This window comes from Gopherus flavomarginatus, chromosome 1, assembly GCF_025201925.1.
Source record: "Gopherus flavomarginatus isolate rGopFla2 chromosome 1, rGopFla2.mat.asm, whole genome shotgun sequence".
Classification (NCBI taxonomy): domain Eukaryota; kingdom Metazoa; phylum Chordata; order Testudines; family Testudinidae; genus Gopherus; species Gopherus flavomarginatus.
This window is the reverse complement of record NC_066617.1, coordinates 104647024-104667651: the sequence shown is the minus strand read 5'-3', so window position 1 is coordinate 104667651 and position 20628 is coordinate 104647024. Positions and strand designations below refer to the sequence as shown.

The 20628-nt window shown below is 39.7% G+C and overlaps 1 protein-coding gene and 1 long non-coding RNA gene across 2 annotated transcripts in view; both read left to right on the top strand.

The window, feature by feature from the left end:
• Window positions 1-20628, top strand: part of POLR3B (RNA polymerase III subunit B) — a 119388-nt gene that overhangs the window by 83355 nt on the left and 15405 nt on the right. Inside the window, 3 exon segments of the mRNA XM_050927527.1 lie at window positions 12835-12938; window positions 14701-14867; window positions 16086-16199. Of these exon segments, the coding sequence (XP_050783484.1) occupies window positions 12835-12938; window positions 14701-14867; window positions 16086-16199 (385 nt within the window).
• Window positions 4064-7406, top strand: LOC127036587 (uncharacterized). Its single transcript, XR_007770184.1, has 2 exons — window positions 4064-4956; window positions 6823-7406. It is a non-coding gene; the product is annotated as an uncharacterized LOC127036587 (long non-coding RNA).

The window sequence follows — 20628 nt, the reverse complement described above, 5'->3', positions numbered from 1 at the left end:
ACAAATTGGCCAGGCCAGTTTGCTTCAAATTTTAAAGATATTTGACCTTAAAATCCCACTCTGATCACTTACCATGTACACCCCTTTCACTTATGTGAATTTAGCTGCTATCATTTCAAGAACCACCAGAACTAAAATTCAGTGCTGCCTGACATCTGAGAAATTGAAACCCCAGCATTCAAATGATGTAAAGCATTAATCTCTCAACTCCAGCAGCACGAGTCAATGTCTGCTAAAGTCACATCTAGAGCAAAATGGAGTGGGGAGGAATATAGTGATCACTACACCTGTGTGAATAATGGAGGAAACTGTTGAATCTGACACTTTCAAATACATTTGTCCAAGTTTAGGTGAATGTTACATGACCAGTTCTAATTACTGTATGAACTAAGGATCAATGTCTCACAGTCTGAGGCCTCTCTTTGCTAGGACTCTGGACTCCTCTTAGTCAGGCTTCAGGCCAGGATATGGTAGAGAGAGAGCACTTTTTGCTCCAGTGGATAACTTCGTGCTGTCCTTAGACAAGGGAAGTATGTTCATAGTCCTCCTGCTCGACCTCTCTGCAGCATTTTATAGTATTGATTATTATCAAATCACCCTCTGCCACCTTCAAGAGGCTTCAGGTGAATCAAAACTCATTATAATGGCTCATATCTTTGCCCTCAGACTGAATCCAAAGGGTTGTTAGGGACAGGAGTTCCATGTTAGCTCTAGTGCCCTCGTGTATGCAGTCCCATCAGTATGAGTCCTCTCTCTCTCTCTCTCTCTCTCTCCTCTCATATATATTATTCTACATCTGTATTAAGGCCTTGGGAAAGCCAGTGAGATGACATGGGCTGAATGCCAGCAATATGCACACAACATCCAGTTGAAGCGCTTTCGTGGTGTCTATCTGAATCAACAAGTGGATGAAGAGCAGCTGGCTAAAGCTAAACCCAGATAGGTGAGGTGATGTTAGTAGAAAGGAAAACACTTCAAAGAACTTGTCTCCTATATATGTTTCACACTACTGGTAACTTCTTTCCTCAGAGCAGGTAGGCAGTCCATAGGCTTGGGGTCCTTTTGTGCCCATCAGTGCTACTGGATTACCTAACCAGTCATGGCAGCAAAAAAATGAACATTTCTGTCTATGGCCAAATAGAACACATCTTCCCATCCTACCAGACATGGGTCTGACCACAGTCATCCACACGCTTATGACCTTAGGTTTGACTACTGGAACTGCAGCAGCCTGTCTGCTTAGCAGTGCAGGCTGCCATGATCACATCACCCTAGTCCTTCCACTCTCTGCACTAGTTCTCCATTGAATACAGTCCAGTACAAACTCTCTTCCTATTCAAAGCCCTTTGTGGGATTAGTCATAGCTACCTGAGAGATCACCTCTTCCTCCATGTCTGTGACCCCTCTTGACAGGTGCATTCCATCAAAACCCTTACACTCAGGTTTATAAGACAGGAGATGAAGTTTTCACAAAAGCTGGATGTAGGCTTTGGCGCTCCCTCTCACAAGAGATAAATGACCATGGGCCTCACTAAGTACAGGAGTAAGGGCAGAACTCCAGTCCTTTTGAGTTGTCTTTCCCTCAATAATGTCTACACCGTACCCTCAGATACCTACCCACCCACCTGCACAGACACACAGTTAATCCAGCTTTTTCTCTGACAGGCTGGGAAGGAAGCAAGAGAGGAATTTAAAAATAGAAATAGCAGTAAATGGGAGTTTCTGGGTTCTATGGTGCTAGGGATTATATCAGTACATAAATAAATAAACCAATGCAAATTCCTTAAACACCAACTAACTGTTCTCAGTTTTAATCCTGGTCCTATGATTTACAATTAAAATTTTTTTATCTCTCGTCAATGAATGATCAGTAATGCTCATAAGCTGAGGATTCCCTAACTCCTGTACAAGAAAATCTTAAACTGCAAATTTCTTTTCCACTTGTTTTTATGAAGTGGAGGAACTGAAACTCTGACATTTCTGTGTGGGTTAGCAATTTTGGCTGCACGTAAAGATATAAGAAGCTTTGAAACGCCATTGGTTACTGACTTGCACGTAACCTGCTGCATTCTGAGGAAATCCTGTTTTGTGTATTTCTATCTCTAAGGCCTAGTCTACACTACAATTAGGTCCAGCGTAAATCCCCTTTCATCAACTTAATTGTGCATGTGTCTACACTTAAATTTGTCTCCCACTGACGTAAGCTCACTATTACGCTGACATAGGCAATGTATTGAGCTTGACAAAATGCCTGTATAGACACTGTAATACTTAAGTTGACCTGAACAGTTTTTTGGCAGCTATCCTACAATGCCTGACACACTGGTCACAATTGTGAACTCCACTGCTCAGGGTTTTTACAGAAGGCACACCTCCTCTGCCCCCCTTTAAAGTCCTACACACTTTTGAAATGCCTCGCTTAGGCGAGTCTACGGGCAGAGAAGATGATGAGAGAGGCACCACGAGGAGAGGGTGCACGGCTGGCAGAGCTAATCCCTGTGACAGCCAGCGGAAGGCACTGCTATGGTGAGTGGATGCCATCACACAGGTGATTAATAGCCCCACACAGTTGCATGACATCAACCCTCAACAGTGGATTTTCCAACTCCAAAATTATTTTCCACTGACTGGTAGCAATCCAGCGTTGCAAGTTTCCACAGTGCAATCACCACTTGCTTCCCCAGTGTGAGTGCGGTCTTATCCTGGTGTCCCTGAGCTGGAGGGCTGGGATGAGCTCAGCACACAAATCCAGGAATGTGGCCTTGTACATCCAAAAATTCTACAGCCACTGCTCATCAACACAAGTTCGCATTCTGATGCAATCCCACAGTCAGTGCTTGTTTCTCAGGCTCAGAAGAGGCACTCCACCATGTACAGCTGCTCCATGAATGCCACCAACAATCTTAAGTCGGTACTTGCTATGTCCCAAGCAGTCTGACCTCCAGGAAATCATCATGTTCTCTGAAACTCTTCTTGTGGCTCAGCAAATACTGGAGGATCATGCATCTGTGCTTGCAACACTTATGGCACTAGAGTAGAGCTGTACTAGCTTCATGCTTCTGTGAGCAGTGGTGGACAATGCCAAGTCCCATGTGGGGTTGTGGGATTTTCAAAATAAACCTGAAAATTATGGAATAGGAATGACACTATGGGGTGGAGAAAGTTGCGTGCTGGGAAGTTGACCCCTTGCTGCCAGTCACTGCTGTGCAACTCATTTCTGCCTCACCATGTATTCCTGAAACTTCCCAAAAGACAGCACACTGGGTAGTAGAGAGTTGTACACTGGGATACTTAACCATGGTGCATAGCACTGTGCATTGAAACAAGCACTTCTGGTGAATGTGTGCAGTGCCCACGCAAGGCGCCAAGTATGCACAGGCAATATATTAATGACAGCAGCTTTATGCTAATGTAACTTTTGGTGGCAAAAGTTTGTAGTATAGGCAGATGTGTCCTAAATTAAACAGAATGGAAGGATTCCTGTTGGCATGGCTCTAATGACCTTTTTCTTAGCAGCAAGGAGTTTGCCCTTGTAGACTTAATTGTCAAGATGACTTTTAATCCCAAAGTGGAAAGCATCTGAATCTTCTGGATTCCCTTGTTAGCTTTCCATGATGACTCCATTAACACTATTGGGGAAAAAACAGTCATTTGAAGCATTAGGAAAGTAAAGATCCAGCAAGGAAGATTTATATTGTACTGCCAAGTATAAACCTTGGTTTTCCTTTGGGGAAACTCCAGGTTAGTCTCCAATTTTATTTGTGACTGTTGCCATATTAATGCAATTTTAATAATGGAAGGGGAGGTCATTAGCTTCAAAAGTCAACTTCAAGGCACTCGCTGTGTCACTGTTTTAGTGTAAAAGCAGCTACAGTTCAGTAGTTAAGATGCCTTCTATAGAGCCTCCTTCCAAGAAGCTTCCTGTGTAGTCTTTCAAATGATGTTCAGAGGTTTCACAAGATTTAAGGATGGTTGTGCAAGACTTTGTTTTTTTTTTTTTGTTTGTTTTTTAAAAAGCTATCTTTTTCAGGGCAGAGGCCATATCTGTGTGGGGATGGGGGTTGGGGTGTTGTGGTGTTTTGTTTTGTTTGTACAGCACTTAACACAATCCAAGACCTGCTCGACTATGGCCTCTGAGAGCTGTAGTTACATAAATATTAAATAACAATGTTGTTAGTATTTGGTGCGATGAATGTCCTAGTTAGTATAAAAAATATAGTCTGCACATTGTAGTAGTAACTTCATTAGGTGCCTAACCATCATAGATGCTCCTGGATTCCTTACATAAAAGATTAGAACAGGTAAAAATATTTAACTTCTGGCAAAATCATAACACTTTTTTGGCACGAGCCATTGATATGCATCTTCTGAAATAAAATAATTACTTTAATCTGATTTAAATGGACCTGATTTCATTGCTCTCCAGAGATCAACAATAAAGGTATTCTACAGAAGCAGAGAGAACCTGTACCACTTCTACCTCCACGTGCTGCAGCCTCCAAAAACCCTATATTCTCTGACTTCAGAGAGCAAGTTGCTTTGCGGGGAAGCTAAATGCTCAGTAAGATATGCATTAGTTTGCAGCACCTTTTTAAGGTCCTAAGTGCAGACCTCTTATTGGCTCTCATGCTCTTAGTGCATCACATATGCTGTTAGTGACTTTGCACTTATCAGTGAAAATCACTAGGGAATGATGCTTAGAGTACAGGAGCCTGACTGTGTGTTCTCAAGTATTATGCAATTTTCTAAAGTGTTTAATACTTGTAATACATTTGTCTCTCCTCTTAAAAATAATTAAAAACCCTTTGGAAACCTCACAGAAGCAGAGAAGCTATCCTACATTTTATAGGCAGCATCCAGAATTGTCCACTGGTAGGTGTGGCATCACATGCAATTGGAATCAGTGATTCACAGAATGTCCGCACGTCAGGGCCTGTATTAAAACAACAACAAAAGGTAAGTTTAAAATTTACTTATGCTAAATTCCCCTTTACCCAGATTGTTTAAATCATATTGGAAGCTTTCAACACGTATTAAAATTGTTAGAAACAATTCCTGTTAGTCTTTTGCAAATATTCAGAGTCTTTACAGAATGTGCTCATTCTGTATGCCCCCTAAATCTCTTATCAGTGCTTGTCAGGATGTAGTCTTAACACAGTTTTGAAGGACTCGAGAACTTTTAGGATACATATAGTTACTGTTATTCATTGCACTTTACTTAATCTACCTGTAAGAAATTATCATTAATAAGGAGAGAGAATTTAAAAGGATGGAAAAGAGAAGACTTGAGTGTGAAGGGGAGAGAGAACATGTGTTTTCAGGTACACAAAAGCTAAGAAAAAATTGGAAGACATCAGAGCAAGCTGGTGTCCTAAGGCAGGCAAAGATATAACTGGACATCAACATTAATGCTTAGCCATAAATAATGATTGAGCAGTAACTGGAGAAAGGCATGCTGAGGAGAGCATAAGTCTTTCTTTCATCAGCTGTTTTAAAATGTTGCTAGCATGAATCTCTGACATCAAAAATAGGGGTGGTGCAGTCAGAATGGAAGAAAATCATTACAATGGAAATTAAGGTTACCAAAAATCCAGTAAATCTTCACAGTAATGCTTTTAGAGAAGAGACCGCTAGTTGGACATCTCTGAATTTGTCACTAGATTGTAACAATTAACTCTGTTTTTCTCCACTTTCTTTTTGAATACAGCTAGTTACCTACCTCACAAATTAGCATATGCTCAACTTTTTACAAGACAACAGGCAGGCTTTGCCAAGATCCTCCAAAAAGCAGACCATCTTCCAAATCACATGCAGCAAGTGAAATTAACTTTTTGTTTTCTTTATATTAACAGTTTCTCTTGATTCAGTGAGACGGACATTGTTTAAAGCTCTGCATTGTTAATCTCTCCTCTGAAGTCTTCTCACCTCTTGAAGTGTAGGTGGAGATAAATCGAGGCAACTCATATGTAATCATAGCTTTTAAACACCTAAATAAGTAGAATGAGATCAGGAAAGCCACATTTTCAAGTGACTTCACACATTTTCTATATTCTTGTCGAGTGAGATCTGTAGTTTTAAATGCAAGAAAACAAAGGCTTAAGAAAATTGGACTGTAGCTAGGAAAAAGTGGAGTAAAATTTCTCCAATCCTCTCCCAAAAGGTATGCTCCAAGAAGAGGCTACTAGGCAAGCTTAATGGAAGGCTTTCTGGGTGTCTCTCATAATTTAGATATATGCTACCAGGTTTTGCCTTGCTGCCTTTCTCATGTCCTTCCCCCACACTCATTTCAATGCCCATTTGGCTTGGGATACCACTACCTGCTCAGTCTGCTCATGTCCTTTCATCCTTCAGGTCCTTCCCTTAAGCATTCTTCTCCTAAACTGCCTGTAAATCCCAGCCCTCCCTTCAAGACACATCAACAAAATAGAAGCGAGGAGGAAAGAGAAATTAAACAAAATGGGAAATTAACGTAGCCCCAGTCAATCACTAGCTGTCTCCCACTTTCTAGCCTTCATCTGTATGTTGTTTGGGACAGTGACCCTTGTCTTGGTTGCCTACCAAGTACTTGGCACACTTCTAATGCTAATAAACAAATATATACCCATCAGAGAGAGCTTACTGTCCAACTGATAGGAGACCATGTGGTTTAACTGAAGGATTGTTTGTGTATTCCCAAGAAGGGTAAGAAAACTTCCTACCTTGCTCTTTTTATGTTAAATTCTTCAAGCGAAATCATCTCTAGATGCAAAGAAGGTTGAGAGAGCACTCAACTAAACAAGCTTCATCTGCGTTCCATACAAAATTAAATTATTATATTTCCAGATTTCTCCTTGCTTCTTTACAAGTCACAATGAGGAAAAAAGTTAGACTCCTTTGATGTGAAAAAAGCAATATATCACTTCTCTGAAAGAACATTTCTCAGTCTCTCATGTGAAAAAGGATTAACACCTCCAACAAAGGTCCTCTAGATCACAGAACTAAGCAGCAATACTGAACAGTATTCCTGAGGAGTGGAAAAACTGTATTTAAGCAAGAGATTGTTTGAACTGGCAAACAGAAGCTTTTTAATAGCTGAAGATCTAAGATAAAGGATTAAACCTTTCTGAAGTATCTACACTTAAACTACTCTAAAGACAAGGAAGCGAGTTTAAATTCATGAAAGACCATCTTTGTTTTCCTAAATGAACAGTGTTCTTTAGTGTCAAAATAGAATCTATTCACTGCATTGTGAACTATATACACTTTATTGCAATACCATATATCTATTAGTGTGGTCTTGTTTAGGGTTTACTTTATTGAATTCTGATTTGATTTGAGCAGCTGCTGTGGACACAATATTTTTGTCCACATGTAAACTGATCATTAAGATATTTTAATGTGGACAAAATAAAGAAATATGCTGCTTATCTATTCTGTTTAAAGAATACTTGTTCAGTATGTATAAGAGGAGCATATGAAATAAAATATTATAGCTTTAAGTGGCAATTTGTAGCATTTTCCCGTACATAACTCTTAACTTGATACTTCATTGTTTCATAACAGTAGGCATTATATCTAATAAACATGTATGTTGGTCTAATACATATTAAATGTTTGGAGCGGTATTAAGCAGAATTTTATTTTAAAAACAAGCTTGATATCTACTCATATGTAATTGAGATGACAGCTCCAGAGATTTGAGATGGATATCATTTGCTTGGGATTAGAATAGGAGGCCTTTTTTTTTTTTTTTTTTTTTTGCCATTTTTATATTTAAAAGTTAAGTGTAAGAAAATGAAATACCATAGAACTTCTGTTAGAGCTCCTGATTGTTTAACCAAACCTTTGCTTAACTTGCTGTCTAGAGAACTAAATTACAGCATTTTTTATCTCAAATAGCAAACAGGTAACCTTCTGACCTTTTCAGTAAATCCCCAACTGAACCTTTGAAATTAGGCTGGTTTTGCATTTTATGGCACAAAATAAAAATCTTATTCTGTTATAGAGTATCCTGAACACACATTTTATTAAGCTCTTGACTCATTCAACCATGTGTATTTTGTAAAGTTCCTATGGTTATTGTTTTACAATAGCTGCTTCCAGAAGCATTGTAAGGGTTTCAATTAATCAGCTCTTTGTGTGCTTCAGACTATGCAAATTTATCGCATCAAGCCATTCAGCAGCTCATGGGAAAGCCATGTACAAACTGTATTGTCTTCTAGCGCCTCCTCTCATTTAGAGTGATGTTTTTAATAAGCGAGCTAATCAAGTTTACTTATGCATTATTTATCTGTTAATTTTAATTCTATTCTTCTTTCTATCCTATGTCAACTGGGATGTAGCAAGTGATATGATAGATCTGTAAATGATTCAGGTGTTGAAGAAAGCTAATATGATTTAGCATCCCCCCCCCCCCCCCCCCGGAGTTGTATATATAGTTGTGTAATAAACATGATGGCTAATTAGAGAAATTTGAAGCAAACATGCCTGGTACCATATATCGATTTGCAGATTGGTCTATAAATCTGTTCTCCCCCAAAATACTTTGTAACTATAGAACAGCAGTTGTATTTGAAAAGAGCCTTCTTATTGGAAGTTTAGCCCATCCCTTTAATTCCATTGTGTACTCTGTCATTGGACACATCTAGTACTGAAAAGTCCAGAGTGCACCTATTAAGGAATTAAGGTTATTTTTCTAACCATATAAGAGTAAAGGAGCTAAACAAGTTCATCCAGTAGTGGGCTTCTTCTCACCTCTCCAGCAGAAATTAGTAGTAGTTCTGCTGCCACTTCTAGTCACTTAAGTTAGTCCTCTTTGCTCTCCAATGTGCTGCCTGTTGACAGTAATTAGGCTTTTACATATTAGGTTGTTTTGAATTAATGTTTTTATTTGAGTGTGTATCTGTGTGTGTGTGTTTTATTTATGGAAAGTATCCATATGGTGGCTTGTTAAAGAGACTTACCTCTACTGCTGGATATTTTTAATTGTTAAACAGTGTGTTTTAGAGTCAGGGCTGGCTCCAGGCACAAGCGCAGGAAGCAGATGCTTGAGGTGGCCAATGGAAAGGGGGGGCACATCCAGGGTCTCCGGTGGCGGGTCCCTCAGTCCCTCTTGGAAGGAAGGACTGGCCACCGAATTGCTGTCGAAGAATGAAGCCGCGCAGTAGAGCTGCCACCAATTGTGGCTTTTTTTTTCTTCGCCTCTTTGGGCAGCAAAAAAGTTGGTGCCACCCCTGTTTAGAGTGGTATTCACATCTGCTGACAAGCAAGGACAGCAACACATAAGGGTAACAAATTCTAGAGTTTTGAGTCTCTGTAGGTAAAAAAGTAAAATCTCTCAATAAAAAAGTGAAGAAATCAATGTATCTTTAAGATCTTGATCTTGCAGAGAGATCCACATTGTGAGACCCAGTCCATGAACAGAGTTAGAGTCCATACAAATTGACTTTATGCCTACATGCACCCCTTTGCAGGGTGGGGCCAATATGTAGACAGGAAATTATCACACATCTGAACACAGTATGGCACCAGTTGAAGAACAGCTCCTAGTTATTTTCTGTTCAGAAGAAAAGTTGCTTGAAAAGATTTGATTGCAAAGCAGGGGAGTACTTCTTATTAATTAAATTTTTAAAAATCTATATTGAAATATTTGGAATGACTGTTTCAGTAACATCTTTTTTTTTAAAAAATTAATTACATTATGTGTGAGTTTGACAACAAATTCCTCGCAAAAGTTTGTTCCAGAATTAAAGGTTTTTTTGGTTTTGTTTGGCTGTTTTTTTTTTTTAAGTTGAGTGACAAGGCAGAGACCTAGAAAGCATCTGGCAATCTGCCTGCTTACAAATATGAGCCTAACATAAGTCCACATATTTTTTAAATAAAAAACAAGTTTCACTCCGTGTAGAGGAACACGTGCAGAATCATTTCCTGAACTCTTTATAGATGTTCAGCTCTGGCCCTAATGTGAGAACTGAAAAATGTAGGTGAGGGCAGAATGTGGCCCATAATAGTACAGCATTTTTAAGTAGATCAGTCTCAGACTAAATCTCTCACAAGAGATGGGACATTTAAAGGGAGGAGGGAGTAACATTACATGAGACTCTGAGGTGTACATTAAAATATATGTGATGGAGAGAAGTTTTGAGGTGATGAGCAAAACTATTAGCTCCCTAAGTATGATGAATAGGGAATTCAGGCAAAACTATTTTATTTCCTTTTTAATGCCACTAGTTGAGAGTGTGTTCTTTTTCTGTCAATGGGCATGGTGAAAAATCAGTAGGTGAAGTGAATTTCAGTTCATACTTGGATAGGGAAAGCTCTTTAAATCCTGAGGTTGTTTTATATCCTACATTTTTGGGGTAATGCTCTATTATCCAATTTCAAAATGGTGTTGCTATTGTGATGGATGATTTCATTTTATTTTTCATTGCCAAAAGGCTACACTGGATAGAGCTAATTTGCCTGTTTTGGTGTTTGTTTGTTTTTGTTTGTTTGTTTCCCCTAAGGAATTTTAACCCTGCAATGTGTTTTTGCTTTTTGCCAATAGACGGTTGTGCTGTAAACAATGGGTCAAGAATTCTTCATGAGTTGGGGCATAGAATCTGGGGCTTAAAATATGAACCTGTAAATAGGGTGTTTAATGTCAACATAATTTCTGCATGATGAATTTTGTGTTCTGTGCTTTTCCAAGGTCCTCAGAAAATTGTTTTTTAAATTAAATACATCATTAACATTATTAAATTTGTGCAATATACAGACCATTAAGATTTTTTTTAAGACTAGATAAAAAGTTTCTGGGGATTATTTGTGTGAGATGATCTTAGAATTTTATGGTAGGAAAATATCTTCAGTCGTGTTCTGCAAATATAGATGTACATGATATAAAATGTTGTAACTTTTTTTTAAAAAAAAATTAAAATCTGGATTTAGAATTAAGATTTAGAACTTCCTTTTGAAATAGGGACTTTAAAAATGGCCTACTCAGTTTCAGATCATCAGATTCTGTCTAAATATTTTGTTTTAACTTCTAAGCTCATTATGCTCTCTTTGTGTTAACTTGTATTAAAATCTGTCAGCTATGACTGGTCTCATAAGCACAGTCAGCGGACCAGAATAAGTTAATTATTTACTTGTGTCACTAGTGCTCTTCATCTAATGAAATGCACAGCTGTGTTAGATCTGCAGTTGGATGTGTAGATTCCATTGTTATACAAGTCAGCAGAGGGTAGAAGCCGCTATGATGGAGAGCCCTCAGTTCTTTCTGCTGTTCTGCCTTTCTGTGTCGATTTCATGGATCTTTTATCATTTACTTTCACACAAAACAAACAACACAGAGGCTGTCTGCTATGGGAACCGTCCTGGCATATTAAAGGGTTTTCAGAGCCTCAAGTAATTTTAAGTTAGCTAAAATTGAATTTTTGGTTTACAGGTGCCTGTAATCCACATGCAATCTATGAAAACATTAGAAGGGTATGGGGCAAAACTCACAGTTTATATATCCATAAATATTTGGGGGGGAATGTGCAGTATGCAGAATATTTAATAAAAACTCTTGGTGAAAGCAGATTAGAATACAAATGATTACCTCTTTCTAGGGGAAAGAATTGTTAATGATTTGTTGCAAAGAGATGGTGAAAATTAGTCTGTACTAGATTACAAACTAAACATAAAAATACAAAAGCTCCAGTTGTCTTCCCCTTTTTCCCCTCCCCCATACTTACCATTTTCATTCTATTAACTACTGTCCCATGCACCTATCCCTGTCTTGTTTGGACAGTGGATGAGGAGCTCCCTCCTGAGCAGACGCCAATATCCCTCTGTGAACTGGCTGGTTGGGGGATGACTTTTTAGGGATGTAACCAGCACCCTCAGTCCTTGCTCAGCCCCCTCCGCCTAGAACTTTTCTGACCAAAGTGTGCTCTGGCAGTTGCACCAGACTGATCTCAAATAGATTGCAGATTCTTTCCACTCTGAGGCTTCTGGAAAAGATTGACTGAAACACTAGACTTGGTTCAAAGGAATAGGGTTTTTAGTGCTTGCATTTTAGCACCTGATTTGAGATGCAGCATCAGTCTGTATGCCCTGTATAGTGGTGGTCTTTTAATCTGTCGAATTAGGTATGGAAACAATGTTCAGGGTTGGGGAGGAAAGGTTTATAAAGTATCTTAAACTAATCTGAATGGATTTCACACATCTGACTAGCTTTTGGAATTGGTACTTACCCCCACCTATGATCTTTAAACTATCATGACTGATGTTTTTGAAACTTTTTTTTAAGTGTAAAGGGGTCCATATCTGTCTAACAAACTGTAAGGTGTCTGGGACTTGATCATGTTTTCAGAAAGCAACAAGTACACAGTCTTTTGCGCAATAAATAAGTACCAGCAGAAAACACATTATTTTGGGTCAGTTTTCTCAAAGGCTTCACTTTAGTCAAAAGTTGGCCAAGATTGGCAATTTTCAGTGCCCAACAAGACAATTTAAAGGGGTCTGATTTTCAGGAAGCATGCAGCATCCACTCTGAAAATTAGGTCCCTTTTAAGGTGTCACAAGTTAAGTGCCCAAAATCTTTAATCACTTTTGAAAAATGTAACCAATATTTTCATCTCCAATGCCTTATTTCAGTGAATGAGCAAATTATTACCACTGAAGTTATGTACGGGTATGTTAACTTTGCTGGTTCTGCTGCCAGGGCACTGTTTTGGATGGTGTGAACTGTCGTCGTAATGGAATTTATTCTTGCTAAAAAGTGACCCATGAGAAAAAGAGAGGAGAGGGGCTGAATAATAAGAAAGTTTGGTAGTATCAGTCCTGATGTTGTCTCGCTTTTCATGATTTGAAATATTTTCTCTTTAGGGGTATGTGGACTGATAGTACCTCAGGAGGACATGCCATTTTGTGATACAGGAATTTGTCCAGATATCATTATGAATCCTCACGGCTTCCCATCGCGTATGACGGTTAGTAATTATGTTATGATTAAAAAGACACTGTCCCAAAAATGGACAATGAAGTGGATTAACCACAGTAAACAAAGTGTGAAAGTTGGACAACAATATGCAGCATTGCATTTAAGATGTTCTTCCAGCCTTCATTATTTCACATGGTGTCTACCCTGGGATTCTTCATTGGGCTGCTTTGTATATGTCATAAGATATCTAAATATGATATATAAAATAAATGGTGATGTAGTTTCTGGACATCCCACACATGAGGTGCTGTGCCTGAGACTTGTAGGAAAGCAAAACATACAAGTGATTCAGTCATTTGAGAGAGAGGATACTATCCTTCCTTTAACACAGTTTTAACACTTACTGTCCAAGCTACGCATCAGCTTTCTTCATTCCAAGGGAAGTTTACCTGTCTATTCTTCTGGCCTTCATCAGTGTGCTTCAAAAGAGATCTAGAGAGAGAGAAACACAAGGGTAACATTAATAGTTCTGACTGTGTCACTGATGGGTTGGTAAGCTTGGATTTATTCAAATCATTGTAATCCAGGTTAAACACTTCTGTACCATTACAGAATAAAGTTTAACTGGGTGCTAAAGTGTTTGTAGGATTGAGGCCTAATAGAGTATTTGACTAACTCTGTAAAATAAATGGTTTTCATTGAACCATTTAACAAAAAAGAATGAAAATAAACTACCCATTTAAAGCTCAGATTTTGTGTCTGTTAATGCATGGGGGAAAATTGGCGCACTGGTCAACTTTTGAAAGAAAAACCAAGGAAAACTTCAGATTCCAAATTTCTTTTTGGCAAGAAACTGCTAAACCACCATGAAATAGATCCTGAATTGGAAGCCAGCTTCCTATAAAATATAATCTTATTATTGCTCCCTTGTTTTATTCTTTCGCTCTTCCTATTCAGTTCTCTCCCTTCAGTACCATGATGCATCTCTTCTAGCTCATGTGTCTTTTCTTCCCTTGTTAAACTTCAAAATATTTTTCATTGACTTCAGTGTTTGTTACTCTAATACATACTTTTTTTTCAGGACATTCCCCCTTTTCACCGAGACTGTGACATTACAATCTGCCCAGCATAAGGAGCAGCTGAGGGGGAGATATTGACTTGGGAACTCTCAGGAGTCACAATCTCATGTCCGGTCTCCCTACTGCTCCAGGCAGGATGTAACCTTTGAGTCTATGCCAGGCACAGCATATTCTCCCCAACGTGCCAGCATAGCTGCGTCACTGAACGTACTGGGGGCAGAGCCAAGATTCCATCCAGCTGGGTCAGGGAAGTATAAGCTCTACAGAGCCTATTTCCCCATATTAGTTACTGTCCATGATGAAAGTAGCTGGTACATGGAAGCGCTTTGCACCCCCTTATGCCCTTGCACTGCCATACTAGTCAGGCTGTCATCTGATCCTTTCTTTATTTAGCCTTTCTCCCGTGTTTGGTTTTTAACTTCCATGTTTTCTTATTTTCTCACCACTATCTTTCTCTCCTCTACTCTTGCTGCTGATCTCCGACACTTAATCTCCTTGGTTCTCTGGTAGCAGGGACTAGATCAGAGGTCCTGTTTACCTTCCAAATGTGAATGATGAGGATGAGCCAGGTGACAGTGAATTTGCAAGTCTTGCCCTCCATATGCCAGTGAATTGTCAGTCCTGTGTTAAGATGCTACATTTTAAAACTCAAGGAGGTGTTTCAGAGGTGTAACATGTATATCAAGGAAGTACTCTTCCTTTTGTAACTTTATCATGTTTTCCATTGTGCAGGTGGGAAAGTTAATTGAGCTCTTGGCAGGGAAAGCTGGTGTCCTAGATGGCAGATTTCACTATGGAACAGCTTTTGGAGGTAGCAAAGTTAAGGATGTGTGTGAAGATCTCATTCGCCATGGATATAACTACTTAGGGAAGGACTACGTAACATCTGGCATCACTGGGTAAGAATCTGCTGCAAAAATTCAGGCGTTTCAGAGTAGGAGTGAGGAAAGAGCAATTTTAAAGTAATTTTCTTTTAAAAAAATTGGCAGCAATTTTTATGTGCTCTTAGAATATATTTGCAATGTCATGTTTGCTACAATAATACTGTAAAATATGGAATTGGAGGCAGGTGTCTGTTCCTTAGGCTATATCTGCATGTGCTATTTTTGCTGATTATACAGTGATTCACTCTAACATAGTTATCTGATCTTTAACTGTGTTGATAAGACTGTCTTCAGAGACAAGGAGTTCAAAGAACATGAGATAGTTTAGGAACAGGAAAACATATGGCCCAACATGCTTGCCCTTTTAAAAAGGTCTCTTAAACCCACTTTCCTGCTTTTTCATTATTCTTCCCAGCCTCCCCCCACTCCTCTAGAAACAAATCAAATGTATTCAATGGAAAGGATAACCATAGAATATCAGGGTCGGAAGGGACCCTAGGAGGTCATCTAGTCCAACCCCCTGCTCAAAGCAGGACCAATCCCTGGACAGATCTTTTGCCCCAGATCCCTAAATGGCCCCCTCAAGGATTGAACTCGCAACCCTGGGTTTAGCAGGCCAATGCTCAAACCACTGAGCTATCCCTCCCCACCCCCAATCAACATATGGAATAAGTTAATTGGCAAGGCAATTAGAATGTAAGTTAATTCAAGAGACACCTAGATATAAGTTCTCTATTTACTCCTTGATTCCTAAATTAGGTATACATTCTGCATGCATTTCTTTCTATTGATAACATAAGCTATATGAATGATACAAATTTAAATGATGTGAATAATATCTGAAATCACAGTTCCACTTCTCTCAAACAGTGAGTCTTAGCTTGCGACTGATAGCACCCACACAGCCTCATTGGAGTCAGATGGGCTCTGCACATGTACAGCAGTCTGCCCCCCCATGCTATCAGTTGCAGATTCCAAGCCTTATTCTCCACATGAATGTACAGTAATACACTGTACTGTTATGAGGGTGCACTACCAAACCCTTCTCTAGAAGTTTATTCATGACTCCATTGCAGATTGTCCTAAAAGTCCAGATGCATTTTTTAAATAATTCATGACTCCTGGGTTATTTTAAATTGCTTTGCTGCTGTTCCTCTCTAGTAGACTGTTTCATATCTTCGGGTAAAAATGAGCTGACCAAGAAGATTGTGTTTATTGTTTTTATTCCTTTAGAGAACCCTTGGAAGCATATATCTATTTTGGTCCTGTGTATTATCAGAAACTAAAGCATATGGTGTTGGATAAGATGCATGCCAGAGCTCGAGGCCCTAGAGCTGTCCTTACCAGGTATTGTTGAAGAAAGCGTGCAGAGTACTTGCTGTATAATCAGAAATGTGCTAAGTTCACTAAGCCGATAAAAAATTAAGGTGGTTTGTCGCTAAGTAGTTAACATATTTTATGTTCCTTGTTTAATATTAATTGTGGGAAAAAAACAAAACTCTTGTGATACTGTGATAGGAGGAAGTTAGTTTGGAAATCCAAAGAGTGCTTCATAAAATTCAAGTTGAGGCTTCTACTCTGTTCTTAACTAATTCCGCTGCGTCTGGGGAACTGTAGATATGAATCACTGGGTAATGTTTTTAACATCAGATACGTAGACCTAAAGGGTTGTTTAAGAGCATTGCTCTCCCTTTTTGTTTCAGTCCTCACTGGCATTTTAAAAGCTTTTTTTCCTCTGTTTTTGATTTAATTGTAGTGTTCTCACAACACAGTGTGTGAAAGGAAGAAAAACTTCTTTTGATATTGGAGCAGTCACTGGTATTTTTACATAGTACAATTAATGTTGTGACACCAACTTTTGCCCTTTAATATGAAATGAATGGATTGGCTACAATTTAATGTAAACACCCCTCTCTCTGTCCCCCTCCCACCCAACCCCAATCCCTGTGCTATGGCCAGAAAGATCTATACCCCAAGATGGCATTTACTAATCAGTGACCTTTCTGTTATTATTCAACATGGTGCTTGTTGGCAATTTCAGCACACTCTGCAATTCATCAGTGTCAAAACTTACAAAGAAGCCTGTGATAAGTCTCCATTTTGAGCTGTTTCATTAAAGATCTGATAAAGCTGCCTCAGTTCCCGTGGTGCGGCTATCATTGCAGTAAATATGAATTCTCCAGTCACGTTTGCTTTCATCTGGCTTTCCCCTTGAATAAACATGGGCAAGTCTACACTACCCAGCTACATCAGGAGCAAAAAGGGTCAACATTGGTGTCTTTAGTTTCAAGTTTATGAGTCAGAGGATGTGCTTGAAAAAACATGTCTGTATTGCAGTATACTTCCAGAGATTTACTACCTCCATCTACATCCAGGATCTCAAATTCAAATCACCACGAGGGCCATATGAGGACTAGTACATCAGTCTGAGGGCTGCATCACTGACACCTTTTCATTTAAAAGTACAAAAGCCCCCCACCCTGTGCCACCCCTGGCCCCGCTCCCACTTCCCCTCTTCCATGTGGCCCTGCCCCATCTCTTCCAACCCCTTGCCCAAATCTCCACCTCCTCCCCTGAGCACGTGGCTCCCCGCTCCTCCCCCCTCCCTTCTGGAAAGTGCTAAGCACTGCCAAACAGCTATTTGGCGGTGGGAAGTGCCTGGAGGTAAGCAGAGGAGCGGGGATGTGGCACACTCTGGGGTGAGGAGCTTGGCGGCCGCAGGAAATAACTCTGCGGGCCGCATGTTTGAGACCCATGATCTACTTGTTCAAGGACTCTGAAATCTTTTACTTTAATTGGATTTATCTGGCTTTGTGCCCTTGAGGCCAAACAAAGACTCACCCCTTCAGCTATAGTCCATATGGCTGCTCGTGCTGCTTTCAAGTTGATAGGCCAAGAAGATCCATAAAACCTTGTATCACTGAATCACTTTGCTTGGAAGTGACCTCTGGTAGATTACCTTGTCCATCTCGCTGCATCGTACTAGGATTGCTTGCATGATCCCTAAATCCTGTGAGACAGCTGAGTCCAGTCTAGTCTTGAATATCACTAGCGAAGATGATTCCAAAATCTCTTCTGGAACCCTATTTATCTAACTAGCCCTGCCTTGGTACTTATATGCACCCACCTAAATCTTAGCACCATTACATTTTGATCCATTGTTGTTAAGGAATGACAGCAATTCTTCACTATCCCCTTTATAACCTACCCTCACATATCTGCATAATAGTCCATGTCTGCTTTTATCTGGCTTTCCCCTTGCCTTTGAGGAAACTAGCAGATTGTTCTATTTAAGCTGCCTTATGACCACCAGCCTTAGAAACTGTTTTTCTCCACTAATTCATCCTTTCTTATTACCATCACCTCCACTAAGAGAATAAGTTCCAGACTTTCATGTTTGTTTCTTCATCCGTTGCATTTTGCAGAGGACAGAGTGAACTAATTGTATCTTAAAAAGTGACTCTGCCTTGAATAGTACTCCTATACAAATGACATTTCATTGTGGGGTTCACTGGTTATTGTCTCAATCATTTTCATATCAAATGTGCTTAGTTTTGCTTTGTAAAACTCATAGACTCATAGACTCTAGGACTGGAAGGGACCTCGAGAGGTCATCGAGTCCAGTCCCCTGCCCTCATGGCAGGACCAAATACTGTCTAGACCATCCCTGATAGACATTTATCTAACCTACTCTTAAATATCTCCAGAGATGGAGATTCCACAACTTCCCTAGGCAATCTATTCCAGTGTTTAACTACCCTGACAGGAACTTTTTCCTAATGTCCAACCTAAATCTCCCTTGCTGCAGTTTAAGCCCATTGCTTCTTGTTCTATCATTGGAGGCTAAGGTGAACAAGTTTTCTGCCTCCTCCTGATGACACCCTTTTAGATACCTGAAAACTGCTATCATGTCCCCTCTCAGTCTTCTCTTTTCCAAACTAAACAAACCCAATTCCTTCAGCCTTCCTTCATAGGTCATGTTCTCAAGACCTTTAATCATTCTTGTTGCTCTTCTCTGGACCCTCTCCAATTTCTCCACATCTTTCTTGAAATGCGGTGCCCAGAACTGGACACAATACTCCAGTTGAGGCCTAACCAGCGCAGAGTAAAGCGGAAGAATGACTTCTCGTGTCTTGTTTACAACACACCTGTTAATGCATCCCAGAATCACGTTTGCTTTTTTTGCAACAGTATCACACTGTTGACTCATATTAAGCTTGTGGTCCACTATGACCCCTAGATCTCTTTCTGCCATACTCCTTCCTAGACAGTCTCCTCCCATTCTGTATGTGTGAAACTGATTGTTCCTTCCTAAGTGGAGCACTTTGCATTTATCTTTATTGAACTTCATCCTGTTTACCTCAGACCATTTCTCCAACTTGTCCAGATCATTTTGAATTTTGACCCTGTCCTCCAAAGCAGTTGCAATCCCTCCCAGTTTGGTATCATCTGCAAACTTAATAAGTGTACTTTCTATGCCAACATCTAAATCGTTGATGAAGATATTGAACAGAACCGGTCCCAAAACAGAACCCTGCGGAACCCCACTTGTTATACCTTTCCAGCAGGATTGGGAGCCATTAACAACTACTCTCTGAGTACGGTTATCCAGCCAGTTATGCACCCACCTTATAGTAGCCCCATCTAAATTGTACTTTCCTAGCTTATCTATAAGAATATCATGCGAGACTGTATCAAATGCCTTACTGAAGTCTAGATATATCACATCCACCGCTTCTCCCTTATCCACAAGGCTCGTTATCCTATCAAAGAATGTTATCAGATTAGTTTGACATGATTTGTTCTTTACAAATCCATGCTGGCTATTCCCTATCACCTTACCACCTTCCAAGTGTTTGCAGATGATTTCTTTGATTACCTGCTCCATTATCTTCCCTGGCACAGAAGTTAAACTAACTGGTCTGTAGTTTCCTGGGTTGTTTTTATTTCCCTTTTTATAGATGGGCACTATATTTGCCCCCTTCCAGTCTTCTGGAATCTCCCCCGTCTCCCATGATTTCCCAAAGATAATAGCTAGAGGCTCAGATACCTCTTCTATTAACTCCTTCAGTATTCTAGGATGCATTTCATCAGGCCCTGGTGACTTGCAGGCATCTAACTTTTCTAAGTGATTTTTTACTTGCTCTTTGCTTATTTTCTCTTCTAAATCTACCCTCTTCCCGTAAGCATTCACTATACTAGACATTCCTTCAGACTTCTCAGTGAAGACCGAAACAAAGAAGTCATTAAGCATCTCTGCCATTTCCAAGTCTCCCGTTACTGTTACCCCCTCCTCATTGAGCAGTGGGCCTACCCTGTCCTTAGTCTTCCTCTTGCTTTGAATGTATTGATAAAAAGTCTTCTTGTTTCCCTTTATTCCCATAGCTAGTTTGAGTTCATTTTGTGCCTTTGCTTTTCTAATCTTGCCTCTGCATTCCTGTGTTATTTGCCTATATTCATCCTTCGTGATCTGCCCTAGTTTCCATTTTTTATATGACGCCTTTTTATTTTGTAGGTCACGCAAGATCTCAAGGGTAAGCCAAGGTGGTCTTTTGCCACATTTTCTATCTTTCCTAAACTATCTCTTTACAACTGTGGAAAACTCCACCTGGGAGCAGAGAGTCAAAGCTCGATTCTTTCCTTCTTGAACATCATTAGTACTAAAGATTCTGCAGATTAAGTGATGCCCACACACATCTGTCCAGCCTCATTGCCTCAAACATCAGGTTTTGCTTTTTTACTATTGCTATGCATTGAGCTGATGTATTCATTTATC